The sequence below is a fragment of the Schistocerca cancellata genome, chromosome 3 (assembly GCF_023864275.1).
Source record: "Schistocerca cancellata isolate TAMUIC-IGC-003103 chromosome 3, iqSchCanc2.1, whole genome shotgun sequence".
Lineage (NCBI taxonomy): Eukaryota > Metazoa > Arthropoda > Insecta > Orthoptera > Acrididae > Schistocerca > Schistocerca cancellata.
In genome coordinates this window covers 411,530,721-411,555,636 of record NC_064628.1, presented here as the reverse complement: position 1 = coordinate 411,555,636, position 24,916 = coordinate 411,530,721, and the positions used below count along the sequence as shown (strand labels likewise).

Here is a 24,916-nt window from a genome sequence, read left to right as displayed (position 1 = left end):
TATTTTAAATATTTAAGTACAAAAAATAAAACTATTTCCAACTATTTCTGTTAAAATAGTTCACCTGAGTACAATTTGCCATGAAATAGGATTTATTAAGTGATTTAACATTTTGAAGCATGTGAATTTTTCTCGTCCATAGTAATTATAGGTAATTTATTATTATGTTAGCTATAGCAAACTCTGTTAAGTCAACAAACATTTTAATACTAGCCCCAAAACAATTACTTGCCAGTTGTTGACTTTCATAGCAAATATATTTCTAATTTTCATCTTTCAACAAGCCATTGATCTACAATGCTATAGTGAATCAATAATGTCTCTTACAGCCGTGATTTTAATGAGATCTGTTCAAAACAATTTGCTCAACAATTTTAACTCTTCCACACAGTTTTTTGGTATGTATAAATTAAAGCAAAGCACAATAGCTCTGAATACTAATACTATGGGGTGATTAGCAATATTTTCCTTTCTTATCCTTAATACGAGTGTTTGAACTCAAATAGTGGCAACTATTTATTCACAACTGAAGAAAAGAGTTACATGTTTGCTCCTGTTACTGTCCTTCAAAGTAGTCACCAGCATTGTGTAGAACCCGTTGCCAGCAATGTGGAAGGCGTAGTATATCGTTAGCAAAGCCTGATCTGTTGATGGTGCGAATGGAGTGGTCTACTGCCTGTCGAATCTCTGGAACAGTCCCAAAGCGAATGCCATGAAGTGGTTCCTTCATCTTCAGAATCAAATTAAAAGTCACAAGCACTTAAGTCCGGGGAGTACGGTGGATGGTACAGTACTTCCCAGTTCCACTGAACAAACAGAGCAGCCACAGCTTGCACTGTATGCACCCGCACATTGTCATGCAAAATGATGGGCGGGTTGCACAGAAAGTGTCGCCACTTCTTTCACAAAGCTAGTCGCAGGTAATGCTCCAAAAATAAACAGTAATACTGTGCAGTGACAATCTGCCATGGCGGAACATAATGCGTCTGGATAACACCATCACAGTCGTACACAAGAATCACCATAACTTTAGACTGCTCCATTCGCACCATCAACAGAACGGACTCTGCTAACAGCATACTACACCTTCCACATCGCTGGCAACGTGTTCTTTACATCACTGGTGACTACTTTGAAGGACAATAACAGGGGCAAACATTTAACTCTTTTTGTAACGGTTGTGAATGAATAGTTGCCACCATTTATTTAAGTTTCAACTTTCTTAATTAAGCTGTAAAATATACTCTTTCAAGTATCATAATTTACAATCATATGAAACCAACAATTTACACACTGCCTGTTGGCTGCTGTCTCGGATTTTTGGCCGATGTTTGTTTGATACTTTTTCTGACGTTTCACCTGCATGAGCGGCTCAAGTGCTCAAAGCTTCACCCTCAATTGCTGGTGGTGGACTGGAGTCAAGCTCGCAGTCACAGATCATATATACCTGGCGCGCCAATGTCCAAAGGCTTTTCTGTTGTTATTCCCACTTCGGTTCTCCCCGGTTCTACCTGGCTCAGTCGTTCTCTCCAGCATGGAAACCCAGGATCCATTCATCTGGAGGCTTTCTTCTTTTTTGTTGAAGCTACTGTCATGTCAGTGCATTTCTACAGCTTCACTGAAGAAGCGGGTGCAATAGCTGTTCTCTGCCGCAAGAATTTCACTGTGCTGTTGGTCTCAGACAGCGCTTGCTCTGCCACAACCAATTTCTCTACCTGCTACAACCTGCAATGCTGCTTATTTTCAGTGATCCTGGAGAAGATTAATCATCTAGTCATTCCAAAATAGACTTTTCCACATGTACAACATTGCAAGTGGATCCCTTTTGTCCTTTGCCGATCTGAGATACACTTTGATCATCTTTGTTGGTTTATAAATAGTCTTTAACCGTGCTGCACAATATATGGCTGATTCTGTCAGCCACTCTGCAAATGTATGGCAGCAAGGCTGTATCTGACATTTCTTTTACTGATGTGTCACTTTGCCGAGTGTTTGCTTCTGTGACTTCTTATGTAACAGTTACCATTGCAGGTAGCACGGGGAGAACTGCAGCAGGTATGACCTTGGAAAAGCCCTTGGATCTTGGCGTGCCAGATACACATAACATGTGGCCGCGAGCTCGTCTCCAGTCCACCACCAGCATTGGAAGGTGAAGCATATCAAATAAACATCAGCCGAAGAATCCGAGGCAGATACCAACAGACAATTTGTCAACAAGTGGTCATGAAAGCCTTAACAATTCTGTAGCAACTTACAATTTGCAGTTGTTTGAGCAGGCATGTCATTTTTTGTAACACAAGTGGGTGCACGGCATACTTTGTACACTTGTAAAGAATGGCTCTCTTCATGTTACAGTTTAATCTTAGTTTAGTTAAACAATGATAAAATAAAATGTAATTTTATGAGCTAAAGCGTGGTTTAGGTAAAAAATAATAAAATAAACTTTCATTATATTACTCTGTTGCCACGTATGAGTGTTATCCCACAGTAATGACTCAATCCATAAAACAGCACAGTTGCATCAGATCTCAGGAAACTGCTTATTCGATTACTAATTAACTCTTAGACAAGTGTTTCATTGTGGGATTTTGCTTCCAGCTCATCATTTGGGTAATTTTCTTGCAAGGATCATAAATTTTTTCTTGTCCAGCTTATCGTTTATTTTATATTACTTCTGCTCACTTGCGCATATGACAACACAACATATCACTGTGTTAGCTGAAGCAATAATGAAGGAATAGGCATGGACTTTCAATTGTGAAACAATGGAATGGTACAAGATGGAAATGTAAATATCAACACCTGTAAGCAGCGAAAGGTCTAGATTTCATTACAACTTCATTTTTCGAGAGCTGCAAGTTGACCAATGATATCTGTACAGATATCAGCTTCATATGTTATTTGTGGTTAGCACACTTTATACATAGGTGCACCTGCTTGAGGGCTAAAAGTTTATGAACAGGAAAGTATTAGAATAATTCTGAAGAAAATCTCCTCAACTGTTATTTGTTACCTGTGCAACTTCCTGCATAGCTTCTTGCATTACTTCTATATTTTTTCGTGGCAGCTCACCAGATTCATAAAATGTAAGTCTTTCCTCCACTTGCTGCTTTAATTTTTCACCGAATATGTTCGTTGGTTTTTCTATGGAAAATAAACATATTTTTAACATGTAACAAAGTTAACATAACTATGATATGCAAAAAGACTAACTACTGCCCTCTGATGACCACCAAGAAGATGAACCATCTATTATACTACAACTTTACTTTTAATCTTGATTTCAGAGTTACGTTCTTTATACAACATGTAAATTAACATGTTTTGATGATAAATACATTATCTCACCTGAGAAACAATCTATTCGAGATGCAATCGCACATTTATTGGCCAGGTATCGGGAAATTCGGCCTTTGTTTTTCAGCCCAGCACGACCAATAAATGTTGAATGAAATAGTAGGCCGTACTTCGGAGTATTACCTCGAGTTTTGAGTGCCCTGTACAACACAAACAGGGAAGATTTACTTTTCTTACACCATGCAAATGGAAAATGGTAACTTCACAAGAAAAATAACTTTCTAACAAACAACATATAATGAGTCTAGAAATGAGTTTCACACAACTGGGTTATTCACTTTAAAGAGGAGGGTACAAAAGTCTGGTATATATGGCACATGAACAAAAACGATGTTTACTCCATGTCTCTGATGACCTTGTTGCTGAAGGGAAATTAAACTGTATTCTGCCCCCCTTAAGATTACTACAAAATACCCACCACTCAGGATATAATGATAAGATGTGAATCAAACCATTGTACTGATTTTAGATAAAAACCCTGAACACATTTGAAAATGTAAATACCTATTTCTGAGGGGGAGAATGAAGTGTATTGACATAAATGCTCACACACTAATTTTCCACTTAATGGTCCAAGAATTAAACACACGATACAAAAACACAATAAACGAGCACTGTAATATCTGCTAGTTAAACTTCACAGCATATTCAGTTATACTCTGGTAGGCATAAGAAGATCCCTTACAGCTGCAGTGGGACGAGTGTGGCAGCTTCATGTGCCTACCTCAACCAATCATGTAACAGGACTTTGTCAATGTCTCTATGGCAATGCCTCAGTGTTGTTGCACCTCCATAGAAGCCTATTGCTTTAGCCTGCAGCAGTTTGTGTTTTACAGATATGAAAGCTGGCAACAGCACTACCAGCTGTCATGGATCTTCTTAGGCCAACTTGACTGCAGGTGGATGATTGAGAAAGTTTGCCTGTGGGTTAATTACCTGGATATCTGCATAGTGTTTTAATAGAGACACAGTTATCCTCATCTGATAGACACAGGATTCTACCAAAAATGGTGACATGAAATAGTAAAACTATTAATGCTGTTTGTTCAACACCAGAAACTGTTGTTGTTGTGGTCTTCAGTCCTGAGACTGGTTTGATGCAGCTCTCCATGCTACTCTATCCTGTGCAAGCTTCTTCATCTCCCAGTATCTACTGCAACCTACATCCTTCTGAATCTCCTTAGTGTATTCATCTCTTGGTCTCCCTCTACGATTTTTACCCTCCACACTGCCCTCCAATGCTAAATTTGTGATCCCTTGATGCCTCAAAACATGTCCTACCAACCGATCCCTTCTTCAAGTCAAGTTGTGCCACAAACTTCTCTTCTCCCGAATCCTATTCAATACCTCCTCATTAGTTACGTGATCTACCCACCTTATCTTCAGCATTCTTCTGTAGCACCACATTTCGAAAGCTTCTATTCTCTTCTTGTCCAAACTAGTTATCGTCCATGTTTCACTTCCATACATGGCTACACTCCATACAAATATTTTCAGAAACGACTTCCTGACACTTAAATCTATACTCGATGTTAACAAATTCCTCTTCTTGAGAAACGCTTTCCTTGCCATTGCCATTTTATATCCTCTCTACTTCGACCATCATCGGTTATTTTACTCCCTAAATAGCAAAACTCCTTTACTACTTTAAGTGTCTCATTTACTAATCTAATTCCCTCAACATCACCCGACTTAATTTGACTACATTCCGTTATCCTCGTTTTACTTTTGTTTATGTTCATCTTATATCCTCCTTTCAAGACACTGTCCATTCAGTTCAACTGCTCTTCCAAGTCCTTTGCTGTCTCTGACATAATTACAATGTCATCGGCGAACCTCAAAGTTTTTACTTCTTCTCCATGAATTTTAATACCTACTCCGAATTTTTCTTTTGTTTCCTTTACTGCTTGCTCAATATACAGACTGAATAGCACCGGGGAGAGGCTACAACCCTGTCTCACTCCCTTCCCAACCACTGCTTCCCTTTCATGCCCCTCGACTCTTAACTGCCATCTGGTTTCTGTACAAACTGTAAATAGCCTTTCGCTCCCTGTATTTTACCCCTGCCACCTTCAGAATTTGAAAGAGAGTATTCCAGTTAACATTGTCAAAAAGCTTTCTCTAAGTCTACAAATGCTAGTAATGTAGGTTTGCCTTTCCTTAATCTTTGTTCTAAGATAAGTCGTAAGGTCAGTATTGCCTCACGTGTTCCAACATTTCTACGGAATCCAAACTGATCTTCCCCGAGGTCGGCTTCTACCAGTTTTTCCATTTGTCTGTAAAGAATTCGCGTTAGTATTTTGCAGCTGTGACTTATTAAACTGATAGTTCGGTAATTTTCACATCTGTCAACACCTGCTTTCTTTGGGATTGGAATTATTATATTCTTCTTGAAGTCTGTGGGTATTTCGCCTGTCTCATACATCGTGCTCACCAGATGGTAGAGTTTTGTCATGACTGGCTCTCCGGAGGCCATCAGTAGTTCAAATGGAATGTTGTCTACTCCCGGGGCCTTGTTTCGACTCAGGTCTTTCAATGCTCTGTCAAACTCTTCACGCAGTATCGCATCTCCCATTTCATCTTCATCTACATTCTCTTCCATTTCTATAATATTGTCCTCAAGTACATCACCCTTGTATAGACCCTCTATATACTCCTTCCACCTTTCTGCCTTCCCTTCTTTGCTTAGAACTGGGTTTCCATCTGAGCTCTTGATATTCATACAAGTGGTTCTCTTCTCTCCAAAGGTCTCTTTAATTTTCCTGTAGTCAGTATCTATCTTACCCCTAGTGATATATGACACTACATCCTTACATTTGTCCTCTAGCCATCCCTGCTTAGCCATTTTGCACTTCCTGTCGATATCATTTTTGAGACGTTTGTATTCCTTTTTGCCTGCTTCATTTACTGCATTTTTATATTTTCTCCTTTCATCAATTAAATTCAATATTTCTTCTGTTACCCACGGGTTTCTACTAGCCCTCATCTTTTTACCTACTTGATCCTTTGCTGCCTTCACTACTTCATCCCTCAGAGCTACTCATTCTTCTTCTACTGTATTTCTTTCCCCCATTCCTGTCAATTGTTCCCTTATGCTCTCCCTGAAACTCTCTACAACCTCTGGTTCTTTTAGTTTATCCAGATCCCATCTCCTTAAATTCCCACCTTTTTGCAGTTTCTCCAGTTTCAATCTGCAGTTCATAACCAATAGATTGTGGTCAGAATCCACATCTGCCCCAGGAAATGTCTTACAATTTAAAACCTGGTTCCTAAATCTCTGTCTTACCATTATATAATCTATCTGATACCTTTTAGTGTCTCCAGGATTCTTCCAGGTATACAACCTTCTTTTATGATTCTTGAACTAAGTGTTGGCTATGATTAAGTTATGCTCTGTGCAAAATTCTACAAGGTGGCTTCCTCTTTCATTCCTTCCCCCCCAATCCATATTCACCTACTATGTTTCCTTCTCTCCCTTTTCCTACTGACGAATTCCAGTCACCCATGACTATTAAATTTTCGTCTCCCTTCACTACCTGAATAATTTCTTTTATCTCGTCATAAATTTCATCTATTTCTTCATCATCTGCAGAGGTAGTTGGCATATAAACTTGTACTACTGTAGTAGGCATGGGCTTTGTGTCTATCTTGGGCACAATAATGCGTTCACTATGCTGTTTGTGGTAGCTAACCTGCACTCCTATTTTTTTATTCATTATTAAACCTACTCCTGCATTACCCCTATTTGATTTTGTATTTATAACCCTGTAATCACCTGACCAAAAGTCTTGTTCCTCCTGCCACCGAACTTCACTAATTCCCACTATATCTAACTTTAACCTATCCATTTCCCTTTTTAAATTTTCTAACCTACCTGCCCGATTAAGGGATCTGACATTCCACGCTCCGATCCGTAGAACGCCAGTTTTCTTTCTCCTGATAACGACGTCCTCCTGAGTAGTCCCCGCCCGGAGATCCGAATGGGGGACTATTTTACCTCCGGAATATTTTACCCAAGAGGACGCCATCATCATTTAATCATACAGTAGAGCTGCATGTCCTCGGGAAAAATTATGGCTGTAGTTTCCCCTTGCTTTCAGCCGTTCACAGTACCAGCACAGCAAGGGTGTTTTGGATAATGTTACAAGGCCAGATCAGTCAATCATCCAGACTGTTGCCCCTGCAACTACTGAAAAGGCTGCTGCCCCTCTTCAGGAACCACATGTTTGTCTGGCCTCTCAACAGATACCCCTCCGTTGTGGTTGCACCTATGGTACGGCCATCTGTATCGCTGAGGCACGCAAGCCTCCCCACCAACGGCAAGGTCCATGGTTCATGGGGGGTCCAGAAACTACTGTAAGAAATTCAAAGGCCCATTCTGGCCTGGTCAGTTTCTAAATGAGTTTATTTGTTAAGCATCCATTTACTATCAGCAAGTTATGTTATTTTACTAACAATCAGACTGAACATATGCTATTTTGCTCTATTTCTTACTTTAGTGCCACATGAAAAAAGTAAAGGAATCAGAATATGTAATATCTGGAGTAAATACAAAACCCGCTAGCAATTCCACAAATAGTATTGAAACACATTTAGATGAAAACAAATAAGTGTTAGTTCTAGAAAAGGCAGACCCATATTTTACTTTGGAAAGTAAATGGTGATATTTGATAAATCGTCCGACAAGAGGTTTTTCCTCTTCATTACATTTTTATACTATACATGGAGTCACTCCACATGCAAGCAAGTTACTCATACTTTTGGAACAATTCGGCCATACCATTCCACATTATTAATTCCCTACTGTAATGGACTTCTACCTCCCACCTCCCCTTTCCAGTTTTTCTACTGTAGTCAAGTATGTATCTATTTATTGCAGACCTTAATTTTTGGTTGCCTTTCCAGAGATTAATTGGAGAGATTTGATTGAGCTTTAGAACAGATTGTAAAGGAGATCATCATTACATTAAAATGGAGTTTTGTCTGGATAGAATTCTTTTTGAAGTGGTGGAATCTCCAGTAGAATAACTACGACTTCAAATAACAGGAGAATTAAAGGAACAATGAAACGATAATGGGAGCTCAATATGGGCTATATAGGTTACGCATTAAATGATACTAATACTCATTAATATGAATAATTTTCCAATACACAAAATTTATAAATAATACATATGAAGTAAATACTTGTCTTTGAGAACATACCTCCTAAAGGTTGACATGTTTCACAAAATTTAAAACTGAACCAACAAAAAAAGTAATACATCATCATAAGTCATACATATTATTTGGCTGAGAATAATAATTTCATATAAGTTTGTACTAACTGATTTTTTAAAACATTCTTAAATACCTGAATAAGGCTTTTTCTGCACCAAGTATTTGTACTGTAGAGGCTGGAAACTTGGCAAGATTTGTGAGGGATCCTGCATGTGATATGAGGCGTGCACCAACTTGGTCACCAACAAGAGTAGCTAGATTTGGAGCTACACTTTCCATTTTAGTATGGAGATAACTAGCAAGCTGCTTGCGATAATCAGACAATGCGACAACTCTTGCAGCAAACAGCTCAATGTTCATTAGATCAACAGGAGATATATCCATACCTAAAAAATAATAAAATTTCTGCTTGTAAGATAGCATTTTGAAACATCCGGGAAAGACACACTTATGTATACCATTTCACAATTCCTTGAACAACAATAGTATCGATCGGCACGTGCCCATGTGCGTATAAATAAAGCTCAAAGTAGGAGACAACTATATGCCTTAGCTTCCTTAGAAAAATGAAAATGAATAGAGAATCATATGGAGTACTTCTCGATAAGTATTAAATTAAATTTTCATCCCAGTACACAGTGGATGCAGACTAGTAAGTATAATATTTATGCTTATTGGTAGCAAATGTTACATTTTCAACCTATTGTAGGACTTGTTTCACTGGCAATTTCTTGCTCACTGTAGATCGGAAGCTTCTTCCACCAGCTAGTTGCCTTTCCACGTATCAAAAAAATTAAAACCAGCTGTCACATATTTCATCAGTTTAGTTGAGTAGCAATTACACTAATGATTAACAAGCATATGTAACAACAATTTATCTTTAACTATCTATGTAATCTTGACAATTTAAGTATTCCTATTTTTTATGAAAATACTGTTTACTTACTGTGCAAATGAAACAATGCATTACTTAGGATATATCAGCAATACTCACGCTCTTCTCAGAAACAGTGCAAGAATTCTCAAATCATTACTCCGCTGTAACAATATCGTTCACATGTAAGTTCACACAATTACTAGTGATCAATTTCTTCTCGGTAGGCACCACAGCCTCAACAGGATTTGGTGAACGACATTATTCCACCAGGCTGTGTTTCACATTATTTTATTTCCTCTGCTAGTTTGGGGCACTAATTAAAAAATTTCCCACAAAGTCATGCACATGTCTCAGGTACATGAACAAGTGTATATAGTGTGCGGCAAGTTCTGGTTGAAAATCACGAAGTACATAGGAACAAAGGACACGACTCACCGAAAGGCAGAAACAAACAAAAGGTACAAAGCTTGGCTAGCTTTAGGAATGCTCTTCATTTTTATAGCTGTAGGACACACACACACACACACACACACACACACACACACACACACACACACACACCTGTGGAGCTTGACCAGCTTCCAGAATGCTCTTCTTTTTTCTACAGGGAGACAGGCTTGTGTGAACGCACGCATGCTAGCATGTGCATCTGCATCTGCTTGTGCTTGTGCGTGCGCATGTGTAATGTGTTTTTCCTACAGTTAGAAAAAGGAAGTTCATTTCAAAAAGCTAACCAAGCTCTGTAGCTTTTATTTTTTGTACCTATCTATGACGAAGCGCTTATGCCTTTCGGTGAGTCATCTCTTTTACTCTAAATAATTTGTGATTTGTAATAAACTTAAAAGATGATAACTGTTAATGACAGTGCTGTGCACAAATATGCATGCCACGTGATTTTTTGACGAAACATGCACACAGTATGCACATCTGTCATGCACCTGAGAATTGGCAGAGCCCAAAACTAGTAGTGAAAATTAAATTAAATTAAAACACAGCCTGGTGAAACAATGTTCTTTAAAATTACTTGTGAGCTGTATCATGTATCTTGATTCTGTAAATGAAGAGGTAAAAACACCACACAGAAACAGTGTCTGGAAGCTACATCCGCATGCATTCTTTGTGTGTAAATCACAGGAACAACTGCCCCCCCTCCCCCCAACCCCTCATTTTATAGTACTTTTTCCTTATGGATAATTTGGTGGTTATCCCATATCTGTAACTGTAAGATTTGTATTCTATTAGCTGAGCTAGAAGACATTATCCTGTAGTCTGCATCTCTATGGCATGTGCCACAATATCAGCATCTACTACCGCAACAAACAATAGACCTGCAGTGTGACTGACACAGGTGTTTGAAGAAGCTGAATCAAGGAAATATATTTAGCAACAATGATGATAAATAAGACTCTCCAGGTGGTCTGCAAATTTCATAAAACTCAGTACATTACATACCTGTGACTGATGGAATGGAAAGTGCGTGGTAAAAACTCATTGCATTTCTACCACATATGGGATAGCCGAAATGAATTTGATCTGAAAAGAGGATCTGGCATTTTGTGACAACAAAATCTAAAACTCAAAAAGTTATTAGAAAACTATTCAAAACAAATAGAAACACCAGAAAACATTACTCGAGTGAACAATAGCCTGCAATAAAATCCAACAAAATCATAATTCTAGTTAGCTGTGGGAGTAAAATGACAGTGAAGGTACCTGGTGGTTATAATTTAACTGATGGTGTTCTAGGTGCTGCAGTGTGAGCTTTATACATTGCAGTATGCTGAAACACCGTAAGTATGTTCACTATCAGTGTATTCACAGAGTATGCTGGAAAAGAGTGTTCCCCTTTCTGGCACCAGATGAAAATATGGTGCAGTAAGCAGTCTGAAAATGATGTAAATGCAGGAAAAGGGGAGGAATGGTCAGGCACATGATAACAGTGATTCTGGCACATGTATTAGGATATATGTTCACAAGTTACAACATGTGTTCATAGGGCCTCTGATTCAGCAACTTGTTGCATCCTTGGCATGGCACGATTGACATCTGCTTGCAACATATTTGGTGAGATCAGAGCAATACGTTGGTGTATACCATCCCCTTCAGATCAGAAAGAGCCTGGATACATCCCTGATCGACATGATATTTCTATATCTGCACAATCATATGGATTTAGGTCAGGTGAACTGGAAGGCCACACATCTTGAAAGCATCTAGAGATGATCTGGCCATTATTGCAAGGTTATTGAAGCAAATATTTCACCTGGAAAGCAAATTGTGGTGTTGCCCCATCTTGCACAAAAAATGGTGGTGTTGGTGTAGCTGTTTTCTTGAAAAGTTGGGAGTCGCGTGTTGCACAAGGATGTCCTTATAACATGCAGATGTCACTGCACACTTAAAAGGCCAAAAATGGCTCAAGAATGAAGGAGCTTGTGAAACCACACCACGCAGCCAGTAAGCTGATGCAATGAACGTACATGTTCAACATGGGGTGAAGTAAAATCACATATAAGAGACTTCTGAGCATTTACAGCACCATGCAGACTAAAATGTGCCTTACCTGTAAAAAGAATATTCCCTGGCCAAGTCGTCCATTTCCATGCATGCCACATAACAAGAGCAATGTTATGATATTGTCGTCTGCCTTGGGGCTTCATTTGGTGTACATTCTGAATCCTGTAGGGATACCAGTGTAAAATGCGGTGCAAACTCTTTTGAAACTGTTGGCCAGGGGAAAGACAATTCCTGTCACAAGCTTTAGCACTGGCTGCAGATTCAGATTTTGAGGCATGTGCTGCACTGTTGGCTACAGTGCTACTGTTGGATAGGGACTGCAACTGCTGTGTTCGGATGCAGGCTGAGTTGGCATCCCTTCGCTCCCAGCTTCAGGCAGTGTTGGCTTCGGTCACACAGCTTGAGGCTGTTGCCAATGGGCATCACTGTGGGGGTCCGGATGGGGGTTTGTCGGGGACGGCCAGCTCGTCCCACGCATCCCCCGATCGGACTACGACTGTGGTTGCCCGGGATACTGCCCGCATTGAGGCTGATCCCTCACCTGTGGTAGAGTGGGAGGTCGTCTCAAGGTGTGGCAGGGGGCGAAAGACATTCCGGAGGGCTGAACGGAAGGCCTCTCCAGTTTGTCTGACGAACCGGTTTCAGGCTCTGTCTCAGGCTGATACTGATCTTCAGCCTGACATGGCTGCTTGTCCTGTTCCAGAGGTTGCCCCTCAGTCTGCAAGATCCGGGCAGTCGCAGAGGGTGGGCTTACTGGTAGTTGGGAGCTCCAACGTGAGGCGCGTAATGGGGCCCCTTAGGGATATGGCAGCAAGGGAGGGGAAGAAAACCAAAGTGCACTCCGTGTGCATACCGGGGGGAGTCATTCCAGATGTGGAAAGGGTCCTTCCGGATGCCATGAAGGGTACAGGGTGCACCCATCTGCAGGTGGTCGCTCATGTCGGCACCAATGATGTGTGTCGCTATGGATCGGAGGAAATCCTCTCTGGCTTCCGGCGGCTATCTGATTTGGTGAAGACTGCCAGTCTCGCTAGCGGGATGAAAGCAGAGCTCACCATCTGCAGCATCGTCGACAGGACTGACTGCGGACCTTTGGTACAGAGCCGAGTGGAGGGTCTGAATCAGAGGTTGAGACGGTTCTGCGACCATGTGGGCTGCAGATTCCTCGACTTGCGCCATAGGGTGGTGGGGTTTCGGGTTCCGCTGGATAGGTCAGGAGTCCACTACACGCAACAAGCGGCTACACGGGTAGCAGGGGTTGTGTGGCGTGGGCTGGGCGGTTTTTTAGGTTAGATGGCCTCGGGCAAGTGCAGAAAGGGCAACAGCCTCAACGGGTGCGGGGCAAAGTCAGGACATGCGGGGACCAAGCAGCAATCGGTATTGTAATTGTAAACTGTCGAAGCTGCGTTGGTAAAGTACCGGAACTTCAAGCGCTGATAGAAAGCACCGAAGCTGAAATCGTTATAGGTACAGAAAGCTGGCTGAAGCCAGAGATAAATTCTGCCGAAATTTTTACAAAGGCACAGACGGTGTTTAGAAAGGATAGATTGCATGCAACCGGTGGCGGAGTGTTCGTCGCTGTTAGTAGTAGTTTATCCTGTAGTGAAGTAGAAGTGGATAGTTCCTGTGAATTATTATGGGTGGAGGTTACACTCAACAACCGAGCAAGGTTAATAATTGGCTCCTTTTACCGACCCCCCGACTCAGCAGCATTAGTGGCAGAACAACTGAGAGAAAATTTGGAATACATTTCACATAAATTTTCTCAGCATGTTATGGTCTTAGGTGGAGATTTCAATTTACCAGATATAGACTGGGACACTCAGATGTTTAGGACGGGTGGTAGGGACAGAGCATCGAGTGACATTATACTGAGTGCACTATCCGAAAATTACCTCGAGCAATTAAACAGAGAACCGACTCGTGGAGATAACATCTTGGACCTACTGATAACAAACAGACCCGAACTATTCGACTCTGTAAGTGCAGAACAGGGAATCAGTGATCATAAGGCCGTTGCAGCATCCCTGAATATGGAAGTTAATAGGAATATAAAAAAAGGGAGGAAGGTTTATCTGTTTAGCAAGAGTAATAGAAGGCAGATTTCAGACTACCTAACAGATCAAAACGAAAATTTCTGTTCCGACACTGACAATGTTGAGTGTTTATGGAAAAAGTTCAAGGCAACCGTTAAATGCGTTTTAGACAGGTACGTGCCGAGCAAAACTGTGAGGGACGGGAAAAACCCACCGTGGTACAACAACAAAGTTAGGAAACTACTGCGAAAGCAAAGAGAGCTTCACTCCAAGTTTAAACGCAGCCAAAACCTCTCAGACAAACAGAAGCTAAACGATGTCAAAGTTAGCGTAAGGAGGGCTATGCGTGAAGCGTTCAGTGAATTCGAAAGTAAAATACTAGGTACCGACTTGACAGAAAATCCTAGGAAGTTCTGGTCTTACGTTAAATCAGTAAGTGGCTCGAAACATCATGTCCAGACACTCTGGGATGATGATGGCATTGAAACAGAGGATGACAAGCGTAAAGCTGAAATACTAAACACCTTTTTCCAAAGCTGTTTCACAGAGGAAGACCGCACTGCAGTTCCTTCTCTAAATCCTCGCACCAACGAAAAAATGGCTGACATTGAAATAAGTGTCCAAGGAATAGAAAAGCAACTGGAATCACTCAACAGAGGAAAGTCCACTGGACCTGACGGGATACCAATTCGATTCTACACAGAGTACGCGAAAGAACTTGCCCCCCTTCTAACAGCCGTGTACCGCAAATCTCTAGAGGAACAGAAGGTTCCAAATGATTGGAAAAGAGCACAGGTAGTCCCAGTCTTCAAGAAGGGTCGTCGAGCAGATGCGCAAAACTATAGACCTATATCTCTGACGTCGATCTGTTGTAGAATTTTAGAACATGTTTTTTGCTCGAGTATCATGTCGTTTTTGGAAACTCAGAATCTACTATGTAGGAATCAACATGGATTCCGGAAACAGCGATCGTGTGAAACCCAACTCGCATTATTTGTTCATGAAACCCAGAAAATATTAGATACAGGCTCCCAGGTAGATGCCATTTTCCTTGACTTCCGGAAGGCGTTCGATACAGTTCCGCACTGTCGTCTGATAAACAAAGTAAGAGCCTACGGAATATCAGACCAGCTGTGTGGCTGGATTGAAGAGTTTTTAGCAAACAGAACACAGCATGTTGTTCTCAATGGAGAGACATCTACAGACGTTAAAGTAACCTCTGGCGTGCCACAGGGGAGTGTTATGGGACCATTGCTTTTCACAATATATATAAATGACCTAGTAGATAGTGTCGGAAGTTCCATGCGGCTTTTCGCGGATGATGCTGTAGTATACAGAGAAGTTGCAGCATTAGAAAATTGTAGCAAAATGCAGGAAGATCTGCAGCGGATAGGCACTTGGTGCAGGGAGTGGCAACTGACCCTTAACATAGACAAATGTAATGTATTGCGAATACATAGAAAGAAGGATCCTTTATTGTATGATTATATGATAGCGGAACAAACACTGGTAGCAGTTACTTCTGTAAAATATCTGGGAGTATGCGTGCGGAACGATTTGAAGTGGAATGATCATATAAAATTAATTGTTGGTAAGGCGGGGTACCAGGTTGAGATTCATTGGGAGAGTCCTTAGAAAATGTAGTCCATCAACAAAGGAGGTGGCTTACAAAACACTCGTTCGACCTATACTTGAGTATTGCTCATCAGTGTGGGATCCGTACCAGATCGGGTTGACGGAGGAGATAGAGAAGATCCAAAGAAGAGCGGCGCGTTTCGTCACAGGGTTATTTGGTAACCGTGATAGCGTTACGGAGATGTTTAACAAACTCAAGTGGCAGACTCTGCAAGAGAGGCGCTCTGCATCGCGGTGTAGCTTGCTCGCCAGGTTTCGAGAGGGTGCGTTTCTGGATGAGGTATCGAATATATTGCTTCCCCCTACTTATACCTCCCGAGGAGATCACGAATGTAAAATTAGAGAGATTAGAGCGCGCACAGAGGCTTTCAGACAGTCGTTCTTCCCGCGAACCATACGCGACTGGAACAGGAAAGGGAGATAATGACAGTGGCACGTAAAGTGCCCTCCGCCACACACCGTTGGGTGGCTTGCGGAGTATAAATGTAGATGTAGATGTAGATGTACAGCTATAGCAGCTTCATCAACAACTGACATGAAAATGGGCCACCTTTCTCTCTCTGCTGCACCACATAATTCACCTGTTTCTTCAAATTTCTTGACCATAATCTTTAGCTCATTTATTGACATGGGGCCTCTTCACAGCTGTTCTTTTCTGTGATGTTCCCACAATGCAGTGCTGCTATTGCTGTGGCTCTGATGAAACCACTTTACCAGCAGTGCACTGTCTCTCTTCTCAACAGCCATCGCATTTTATATGGAAAACTTGACCTTCTTAACCCTTTACACCAATATCATTTCATTAAAGAAATCAAAATGTGTTGCCATGTGACAAACAGCACACTGTTGTCAAAACAGGAAACATTTCATATTCGATCTGCTTACACCATCATATTTTCACCTGGTGACAGATAGTGGAACCATCATTTTTTTCCAGCATAGTCCACGAACACAGCAATTACTGAATATGCCCACAATGTTTCAGGATCCTGTGATTTACACAGCCCCAATGCACCTGGCTGAATGCCTTCAGTTTAATGATAACCACCTGGTATATTAAAAAAGAGAACCTGCATCTTCATTCTTACAAATTTCTTGCTGTGCTCTAGTTAAAGCTTCCAAGCCACCCTCGGAATTTTCAGTTCTGCAGTAATATCTGACGAAATCGGGTCAGGACATTCGCGTACTCAATTTTTCTTTTGCTCAAGGGAGACCTGGTTCAGTTCAGTCTGTATGGGTATATAAACTTGCAGAGCATGTGCCATTAGGAATAACAAATACTTATCATTACACTGAACAACTGATTTGTATTGTTAACATCTGCTTGGTGTGCAATTTCCAGGCTAGTTTTATTTTGGCTACATGTACGACACATAGTAACTGGATGCACTGATGGTGTTATTGTTATTGAGACATTTGAACTGTGTGTGTTAAATAATTTTTGCTTAGTTAATGTACAGGGGAATATCACATAAAATCCTGTATAACTGAAAGAATCACCTGTAAATTTACTACAAGAAAGTAGGAGGCCATGATTATTTGATGATTTAGCAGCATCATTACTTGTACTGATAACAATGATTTGGTCATTCAAGGTTTAATTAACTGAGAATGTAATACATCTAAGATTCAAAAGCCCTACTGAATACAGTGATGAGCTGAAATGTTATGCCCACTGCCTATAGCAAGACTGAATGCCACCTGTGCACTGCAGGTATGTAATGAAGTGGGGAAAGTATAAAAGTGGGAATTATTCTACCAATGATACATGCCACAAAAGAGGAAATGCAATGACCTAGGCAATTTTGACGATGGGCAGGTCACTATGGTTCAGTGCCTGGGAACGAGCATCTGGAAAACGCAAAGCTGGTTGGCTGTTTGCATACTACAGTAGACAGAATCTATGGAAACTGGTTGAATGATGGTGAAACCATGAGTAGGTAACAAGGTGTTGGATGTGCACACCACATTATAGAATGTGAAGGTCAGAGACATGCAGAGTCTGTAAAAATCAGGATAGGCAGCTATCTGCAGCAGGCCCGATGACAAACTATTGTATGTTTACTTTCTAAAAAGCAGTAACGCAACATGTCAACAGTCGCTGTTTTGATACAAGTTGAATGACCTCAATTGGTACCAACTGTAATAACTTCAAGTTCAACAAATATATTTCAAGGAAGACGCAATACATGAAAGTCACAGATCAAGTAAACAGAGTAAGACGTGTGTACACTTTAACAGTCAAATCATAACTGAGTCCAAGCTAGCGGCCGCTGGCTGGCTGGCCGCTTAGGTGGCGTGGTGCTACATAGCTGGCAGACAGCGCCGCATGTAGAGGACGTGCGTAACTGCGCGGTGGCACTTTGAAAGATCGGCGAGTCAACACCAACAGGTGTTCTGGCACAGACAACCTAGCGTAGATAGTAAATGAGCCTCCATTTGGGTTGCTGGTCAAACTGTGCAAAATCCAGAACTATAGGACATTACAATGCGTCAGTGGCTGCATGGGAATGTGAGGGCATATGTACTTCTCATTGTGAAGGTTCCAGATGACAGCGTCTGGTCACTGTAAGGGATGATCAACATTTGTGCATCAAGCACATCGTAACCACATCTACGATTGCCATCTGAGCATAGGCAATGAATTTCCTACAACATTCTGCAACATTTGTTAGAGACTAGCAGTAGCTGGACTAGGGAATGCCATCCCATGGGTACACTGCCGTTAACACTACAACACATACGGCTGTATTTAGAGTGGTGCCACAACCAGGAAACACGGATTGCTGATGAATGGGATTACGTGTTCAGCAATAAACCGAGGTTCCAAACTACTCCAGACGACCATCATCAGCAAGTACAGAGGTGACCTGAGGAGTGGTCCCAGTTTTCCAATGGTTTGGAGAAGCACAGCAGCGTTACTCCTGGTGCCATTGGGTATGACTTCATATTGTGGCTGGTAGTAATTTAAGGGGAGACGGAAGACAAGTGGACTCAAAAAATCAATTTTTAGATACTTGTGTATTTGAAAATGCCCAATATTTCCTGCATAAAACAGTTTTTGTTTCATATAAATACATTTTTTCATGAGTTACGATGGTTTCCCTGATGCTGTGTGCGATATGGCATTTAAATGCCGCACTTACTTTTTTACACCATGCAAAGATAATGCACAGGTTTCTTTTATTTCTTGCACATTATTTCCTGCTTCTATTGTTTTATCGTGTCAGAGTTTCCTATCCTGCACCTACTCATCATTCTGATCATGTTTGTTACTGTTTTCGAGCACTGTAAAGGTTACCTGACAAATGTTGAACTAGACAGATTAAAAAATTATTATGGCTTGTCCATAAGAAGAACTGCTGGGAATTTAGAAAATATGAAAAAAGCCATACAGCTTTTTCCATAAGCTTTCCACAAATGAAAATCCTCAGTACTGTCATTGTCCCAATGCAAGTATAGGAGAAGCATAACATATGACCACAAACATTCTTTACTGCAGCAGTAATGAATAAAATTAAACTTGTATTTATTGTTCGTTTTGTTTAGGGTGCAAAAACGACTAAGGTTATATGCGTCCATGTCAGAACCATAAAACATGAAGACGAAAAAGGAGTTAAAAGCGACTACAAGTTACGCCCAATCGACAGAAGGAAAGACAGCTAAAAAGAGGGACTTGGAGAATGGTCCATAAAATGTGCTACAGAGGTAATGGAGGTCCTGAACTGTAGATTAAATGTCCTTCACCATACAGCTTCACTGAATAAAAAGTAAAACGCGGTCAACAGCCTGTGCGTCCTTCGCTAAAACAGCCAATTACTCAGAAAACCAATTGTTAAAAAAGGGGATGAACCATGTTAGGTTGAGGACAATGAGCCCAAAGTGGTGGAGGATCACCACTTAACAAATGGCGATGGTAGAAAGTCAGTGCCCAATACACAACCTAGCTGAAAACCTATATTTAGAAAACTTAGTAAAGATGCTTTGTTGGTGAAATGTCTTGACAGGAAAATGTAAAATTTAAATGAATATGTGAATTCTGTTATTTGGACCCAGTTACCAAAAGCTGTATTTATTCAGACTACAGCCCTCAAATTTGGTGTTCATGACAGTATTTTATGCTTCAATGATGGTGGAACAAGAAAACTGCATGTTTTGGAAGTAATGAGCACACAATCTAGTGGAAATACTAAAAAATCCTATGTGCAAATAGAAAAATAGAGACTCCACAAAGCAGAAATTGCTAATTTAAAATGCATGAAAGAATTAGACAGTAAAGATGAGGGACCAATAGAAGAAGAAAGGACAAGTATTATTCACATGATGCTCCATATGGTGCAGGAAAATATTAGTGGTAAGTAATTCTCGAGAGTAACTATACTAAAATAGCAATACTAAACTTTAAATTAATTTTTCTCAAAACTACATTGTTTTTAACTTTCAGGTAACATTATTTTCTAAACTAACCGGGGAAATAAGAAATTTGGTCAATTTGCACTGAGAATGGTTATAAGTTATGACAAGCAAATTGAGAACCACCAACCCAACACACTGTTTTATAATAATTTATGTATTAAAAAAATGTTAAATTTTATTAGTAGAAGAATAAAAAAAATTTCTTCAAATCCACAACAGGTACTTTGTTCATTTTACTTGTAAATGTAGGCATGTATGTTCTATACATTCAGTAAAAATTTCACTGTTTTAACACAGAGTTCTTCAAAAAGTGTACCTATTCAAAGGGTGAAATAGCACTGCATACCATTGACAGAACAGAGATACAAATTGATTGCCGCCCCCCCTTAAGGAAGTCTGATGTCACAACAGTATGTCATGGACATCCTGCATTGTCATATGTTACCCATCATCCAGTAGTACGGTAGTGCCACTTTTCAACAAGACAAAACACATCGATACATGGCATCTATTTCTATGAACCATCCATGTGGTGGTGGTGGTGGTGATCACCTGTGGCTAAGATCTTCAGATCTGTCCCCAGTTGAACATGTGGGACCAGCTCAGATGTCAACTCCGTCCCAGTGCAAACACCCGCAAAAATCAAGGACCACTTACAACAGTTGTGGGTTTGCTTGCCTCATGAGAGGATATTATGGCTTACAACTTCCTTTTCAAAAGTATCAGAGGGGTACAACATCATACTGCAAAGTTTTTTGTACATCTGACTCGATTTTGTAATCACATATCCTCTCAATCCGTGAAGTTTATTTTGTTTCCTCCTTCCTTCTGGTTGCTTCCCTGGTTTTGACAGACAGTGAATTTAGGACAAAACCTTTTTTAATGCCAAGAAGATTTGTGTATATCATCTCTGACATATTACACCCACTATATTACCTATGTGCACCTTAAAATGTGACAATTACCCAAATATTAAAACACAAAAACTTCAGTTTTTTTCGTTATTTTCTTTCCAGAAATGAAAAATAAAACTGGTTATAATGTTAGCTAAATCCAGGTATTTTCAACTTCAGCTAATAAGATAACCAGTCTTGATTACTCAAACACCATGGTTTGTAGCTCAGCTATGGCAGGTCTACCAGAATAATGATCAGATCTAATATTCTGAACTTGATATTTCATAACAAAATATACACCTACATAGATTCTGCATATGGCACCATATGATATGCGGTAGAGGACACTTTGTACCACTACTAGCCATTCCCTTTTTGTTACATTCGCAAATAGAGCAAGGGAAAAATACCGCCTACATGCCTCGGCATGAGCCCTCATTACTCTTACTTTCACTGTCCTTACGTGAAATGTAGCATACCCAGGTCATAACAATCTAAAAAAAGGATAGAAATTCGGATGCACATAATTACCGGCCAATTTCACTGACATTGATTTGTTATAGAATCATGGAACATATTTTGTGTTCAGACATAATGACCTTTCTAGACTCTGAGAAGCTCATCTGCAGAAACCAGCGCGGTTTTAGGAAACAGCAGTCATGCGAGACACAGCTGGCCCTCTTTGTGCAGGATATACAATAGGGGGAGGGTGGGGGGATGGGGGGAGGAATATGACTTTGGCGCAAATTGTGCCCTCCGCCACACACCGCTTGGTGGCTAGCAGAATATATATGTATATGTAGATACTTACCCAATTACAAGATGACATTTTTTCCCCAAATTCTTTATTTGAAAAATGTGGGGTCATCTTATACAGGGTGTACATAAGTCTGGGAACACTTCCCATTATTTATTCCACAAGAACTAAACATTGTACAGATGTCATACATATTGCAATTTGAAGTGAAACTCTGAAAGTTTTTACAAACATTTTATATGCAAACCATGAGTGACCTGGCAGACGTCAATACGGTAATCGAATTCTTGCATGTCCGTCCCAGCATGGCATTGTCGACTGTGGCAGTCACTTCCTGTATTCTCTCCCAGAACTCTGCTACATCACATGATAAAGGTGGTACTTACACCAGAACTTTAATGTGTCCCCACAGAAAAAAGTCATAATCTAAAAAAAGGATAGAAAATCAGATGCACATAATTACCGGCCAATTTCACTGACATCGATTTGTTGTAGAATCATGGAACATATTTTGTGTTCAGACATAATGACATAATGAGATCTGGTGATCGGGGAGACCATTTCATGAAACAGCTGTCCCCTTCTGTAGCACGGCTGATTCATCAATGGGGCAGCTCCGTGTTCAGGTACCCACGAAATTCACAATGAAAAGGGGGTGGAGCCCCATCCTGCTGAAACGGAGAATCCAATTGCATTTGACGCGTCAGCCACTGTTGCAAAATGTCCAAGTAGGAACATCCAGTGACAGTGCTCTCGGCAAAGAAGAATGGCCCGTACAGTTTTCAATATGACAAGGCACCAAAAACATTTACCTTTGGGGAATCATGCTCAAATTCAATGCATTCGTGTTGATGATTTTTATCCCGATTATTGTACTTGGTTCTAAACATCCAGTGAACAGCTGTAGCACCCTTGTTTTTGTCAAACTCCAACACACAGAAAGCTCACTCCGCACCTGAACTTGCCATGTTTGTGACTAGCGCTGACTATTGGCAAATTACCACACTACAGTGTGGCAGTATACATGGGGGGGGGGGGGGGGGGAGGGGGGGACTTTCAGGGTTTCTCTTCAAAATGACATATGTATGATATCCGTACAATGTGTGGTTCTTGTGCATTAAATAATTGAAAGTGTTCTCGCACTCTATGTACACCCTGTATTTTCAGATTGAACTAATTGCTGCTGAGTTCAAAGTTTTTACTTCGTTTAATACATTAATATAGGTGTCATCTTATGTTTATAGATGAAGCGTTGGCTATTGACGTTTCATATTAATGTTGGTTGTAATGTCTTGTCCCATCAAAACATTCTACAATGCATTTCAAATGCTGGCATCAACACTGGCAGTCCCGTCCTGCCACATCATGACATGGCACCGTTAAGGTTTCTCAGCGAGAAAGTGTTGACGGCTGACAACATCCATCTGTTGTTGATCACGTGACCCCCATACTCATTTACTCCCGATATATGGCCACGTGCAGATAGCCACACTTCATTTAGTTGTGGTTTTAATGGTTAATATCAGTTGTTTTTAGTTCATTACTGGTTATAAAACTGTTTTGTTTTGTTATTTCTTTTGTTAAAATTTATGAGAAATGATAAAAGGCTAACTGAAGCAGTGAGACAGCAGTCTGATTAGTATGGCATGAGTGTACTAATTTACTTGTCCTCTAATGCATTTATAAAGTGTATTTTTATACATCCTGATACCATATTTAATATTTTACAATGAGATGGATTGCAATATGGCTGGAACTTGAAGTGAAAAAAGTACTGTGGGTACAATCAGACTGATCAGTACATGGAATATCCTTTATGTTGTCAGGTACTTGTAGCATTTCATAAAGAAATGGGATGAACCCTTCAGACACTGCAAGTTGTTTGTTTACATTTGTGTTTGTGGTAGGCTTATTTATTGTTAAGTAGCTCTCTGGATTGTGCGTGAAACAGTTTTGCAAGCAGTAGTGGTCAATATTTATGTAGTTTCACTAGCTAGCCCCAGTACAAATAAGGCTCAAAATCCAAACATAAGATGTAAAGAAAACCTATAAGTCTTGAAGGGAAAGGTATTGAGGGAGGTATAACTGCACAAAAATTTGCACTGGGCTAACAACAAAACTGAACCTTAAACAAACCAATTTTTCACAGGATAGAATGGCAGCTCACAGCACTGCGTTTCTTTTTATAATTCTGGTTGCAATTTGACATTACAACTAGAAAAACTGATGTTTCAACTTACTAAAATATAAAATGAAGATTCTTCTTCCTTGAGCTCCCCGTATAGTGTATGAAACTCTCTTTCTGTACCATGTAACGGTATTTTTTGGATCCACACTCTTTTTGTGTTGTTTTGCACTTCTGTGTTCCCTCTCTATTATACAAGATATCCCTGCAAGCTCCAAACCATCCGAGTCTAGTAAAATGTAAAATGTCATTTATGGATTCAAATATCCACATGTATAAGCTACCACACTGTGTATGTGAACTTCACGCATACAAACAGCTGACAATTAACTAATAATATCGCAACTGCTCTGTGTGTGTGTGTGTGTGTGTGTGTGTGTGTGTGTGTGTGTGGGGGGGGGGGGGGGGGGGGGGGCAGCCATGGGAGCCGAGATCACATGACTTGAATTGACTCAATGAGGCATGCCATGATGGATAGTGTGAATACATTTGACATGACAGCTGGTGTGACGTGACGGACAGTGTCAGTGTGAATTAGCCTTTATGCAGCTTTTTAAGTAAAGCTAACATTCATCTTGTTTATCAAAAATGATTACTTGATTCTGAACCCAAGTCAGTACTCTTGTTTGGTTATGAGAAACTGGAACAATTGACAAAGTGGGTCGTATATAAGAAATTCGGTCCCTGCTCACGTATTAGAATGTTGTTGTTGTGGTCTTCAGTCCTGAGACTGGTTTGATGCAGCTCTCCATGCTACTCTATCCTGTGCAAGCTTCTCCATCTCCCAGTACCTACTGCAACCTACATCCTTCTGAATCTGCTTAGTGTATTCATCTCTTGGCCTCCCTCTATGATTTTTACCCTCCACACTGCCCTCCAATACTAAATTGGTGATCCCTCGATGTCTCAGAACATGTCCTACCAACCGATCCCTTCTTCTAGTCAAGCTGCGCCACAAGCTCCTCTTCTCCCCAATTCTATTCAATACCTCCTCATTAGTTATGTGATCTACCCATCTAATCT

At 40.5% G+C, this 24,916-nt stretch overlaps 1 protein-coding gene across 1 annotated transcript in view; it reads right to left on the bottom strand.

Moving 5' to 3' along the window:
• LOC126175159 (nucleolar protein 56) overlaps positions 1-24,916 on the bottom strand; it is a 78,824-nt gene that overhangs the window by 13,650 nt on the left and 40,258 nt on the right. The window contains exons 6-8 of the mRNA XM_049921742.1: positions 8,711-8,963; positions 3,349-3,497; positions 3,014-3,144 (exon numbers count right to left, since the gene is read on the bottom strand). Of these exons, the coding sequence (XP_049777699.1) occupies positions 3,014-3,144; positions 3,349-3,497; positions 8,711-8,963 (533 nt within the window). The remainder of the gene's footprint in view (positions 1-3,013; positions 3,145-3,348; positions 3,498-8,710; positions 8,964-24,916) is intronic.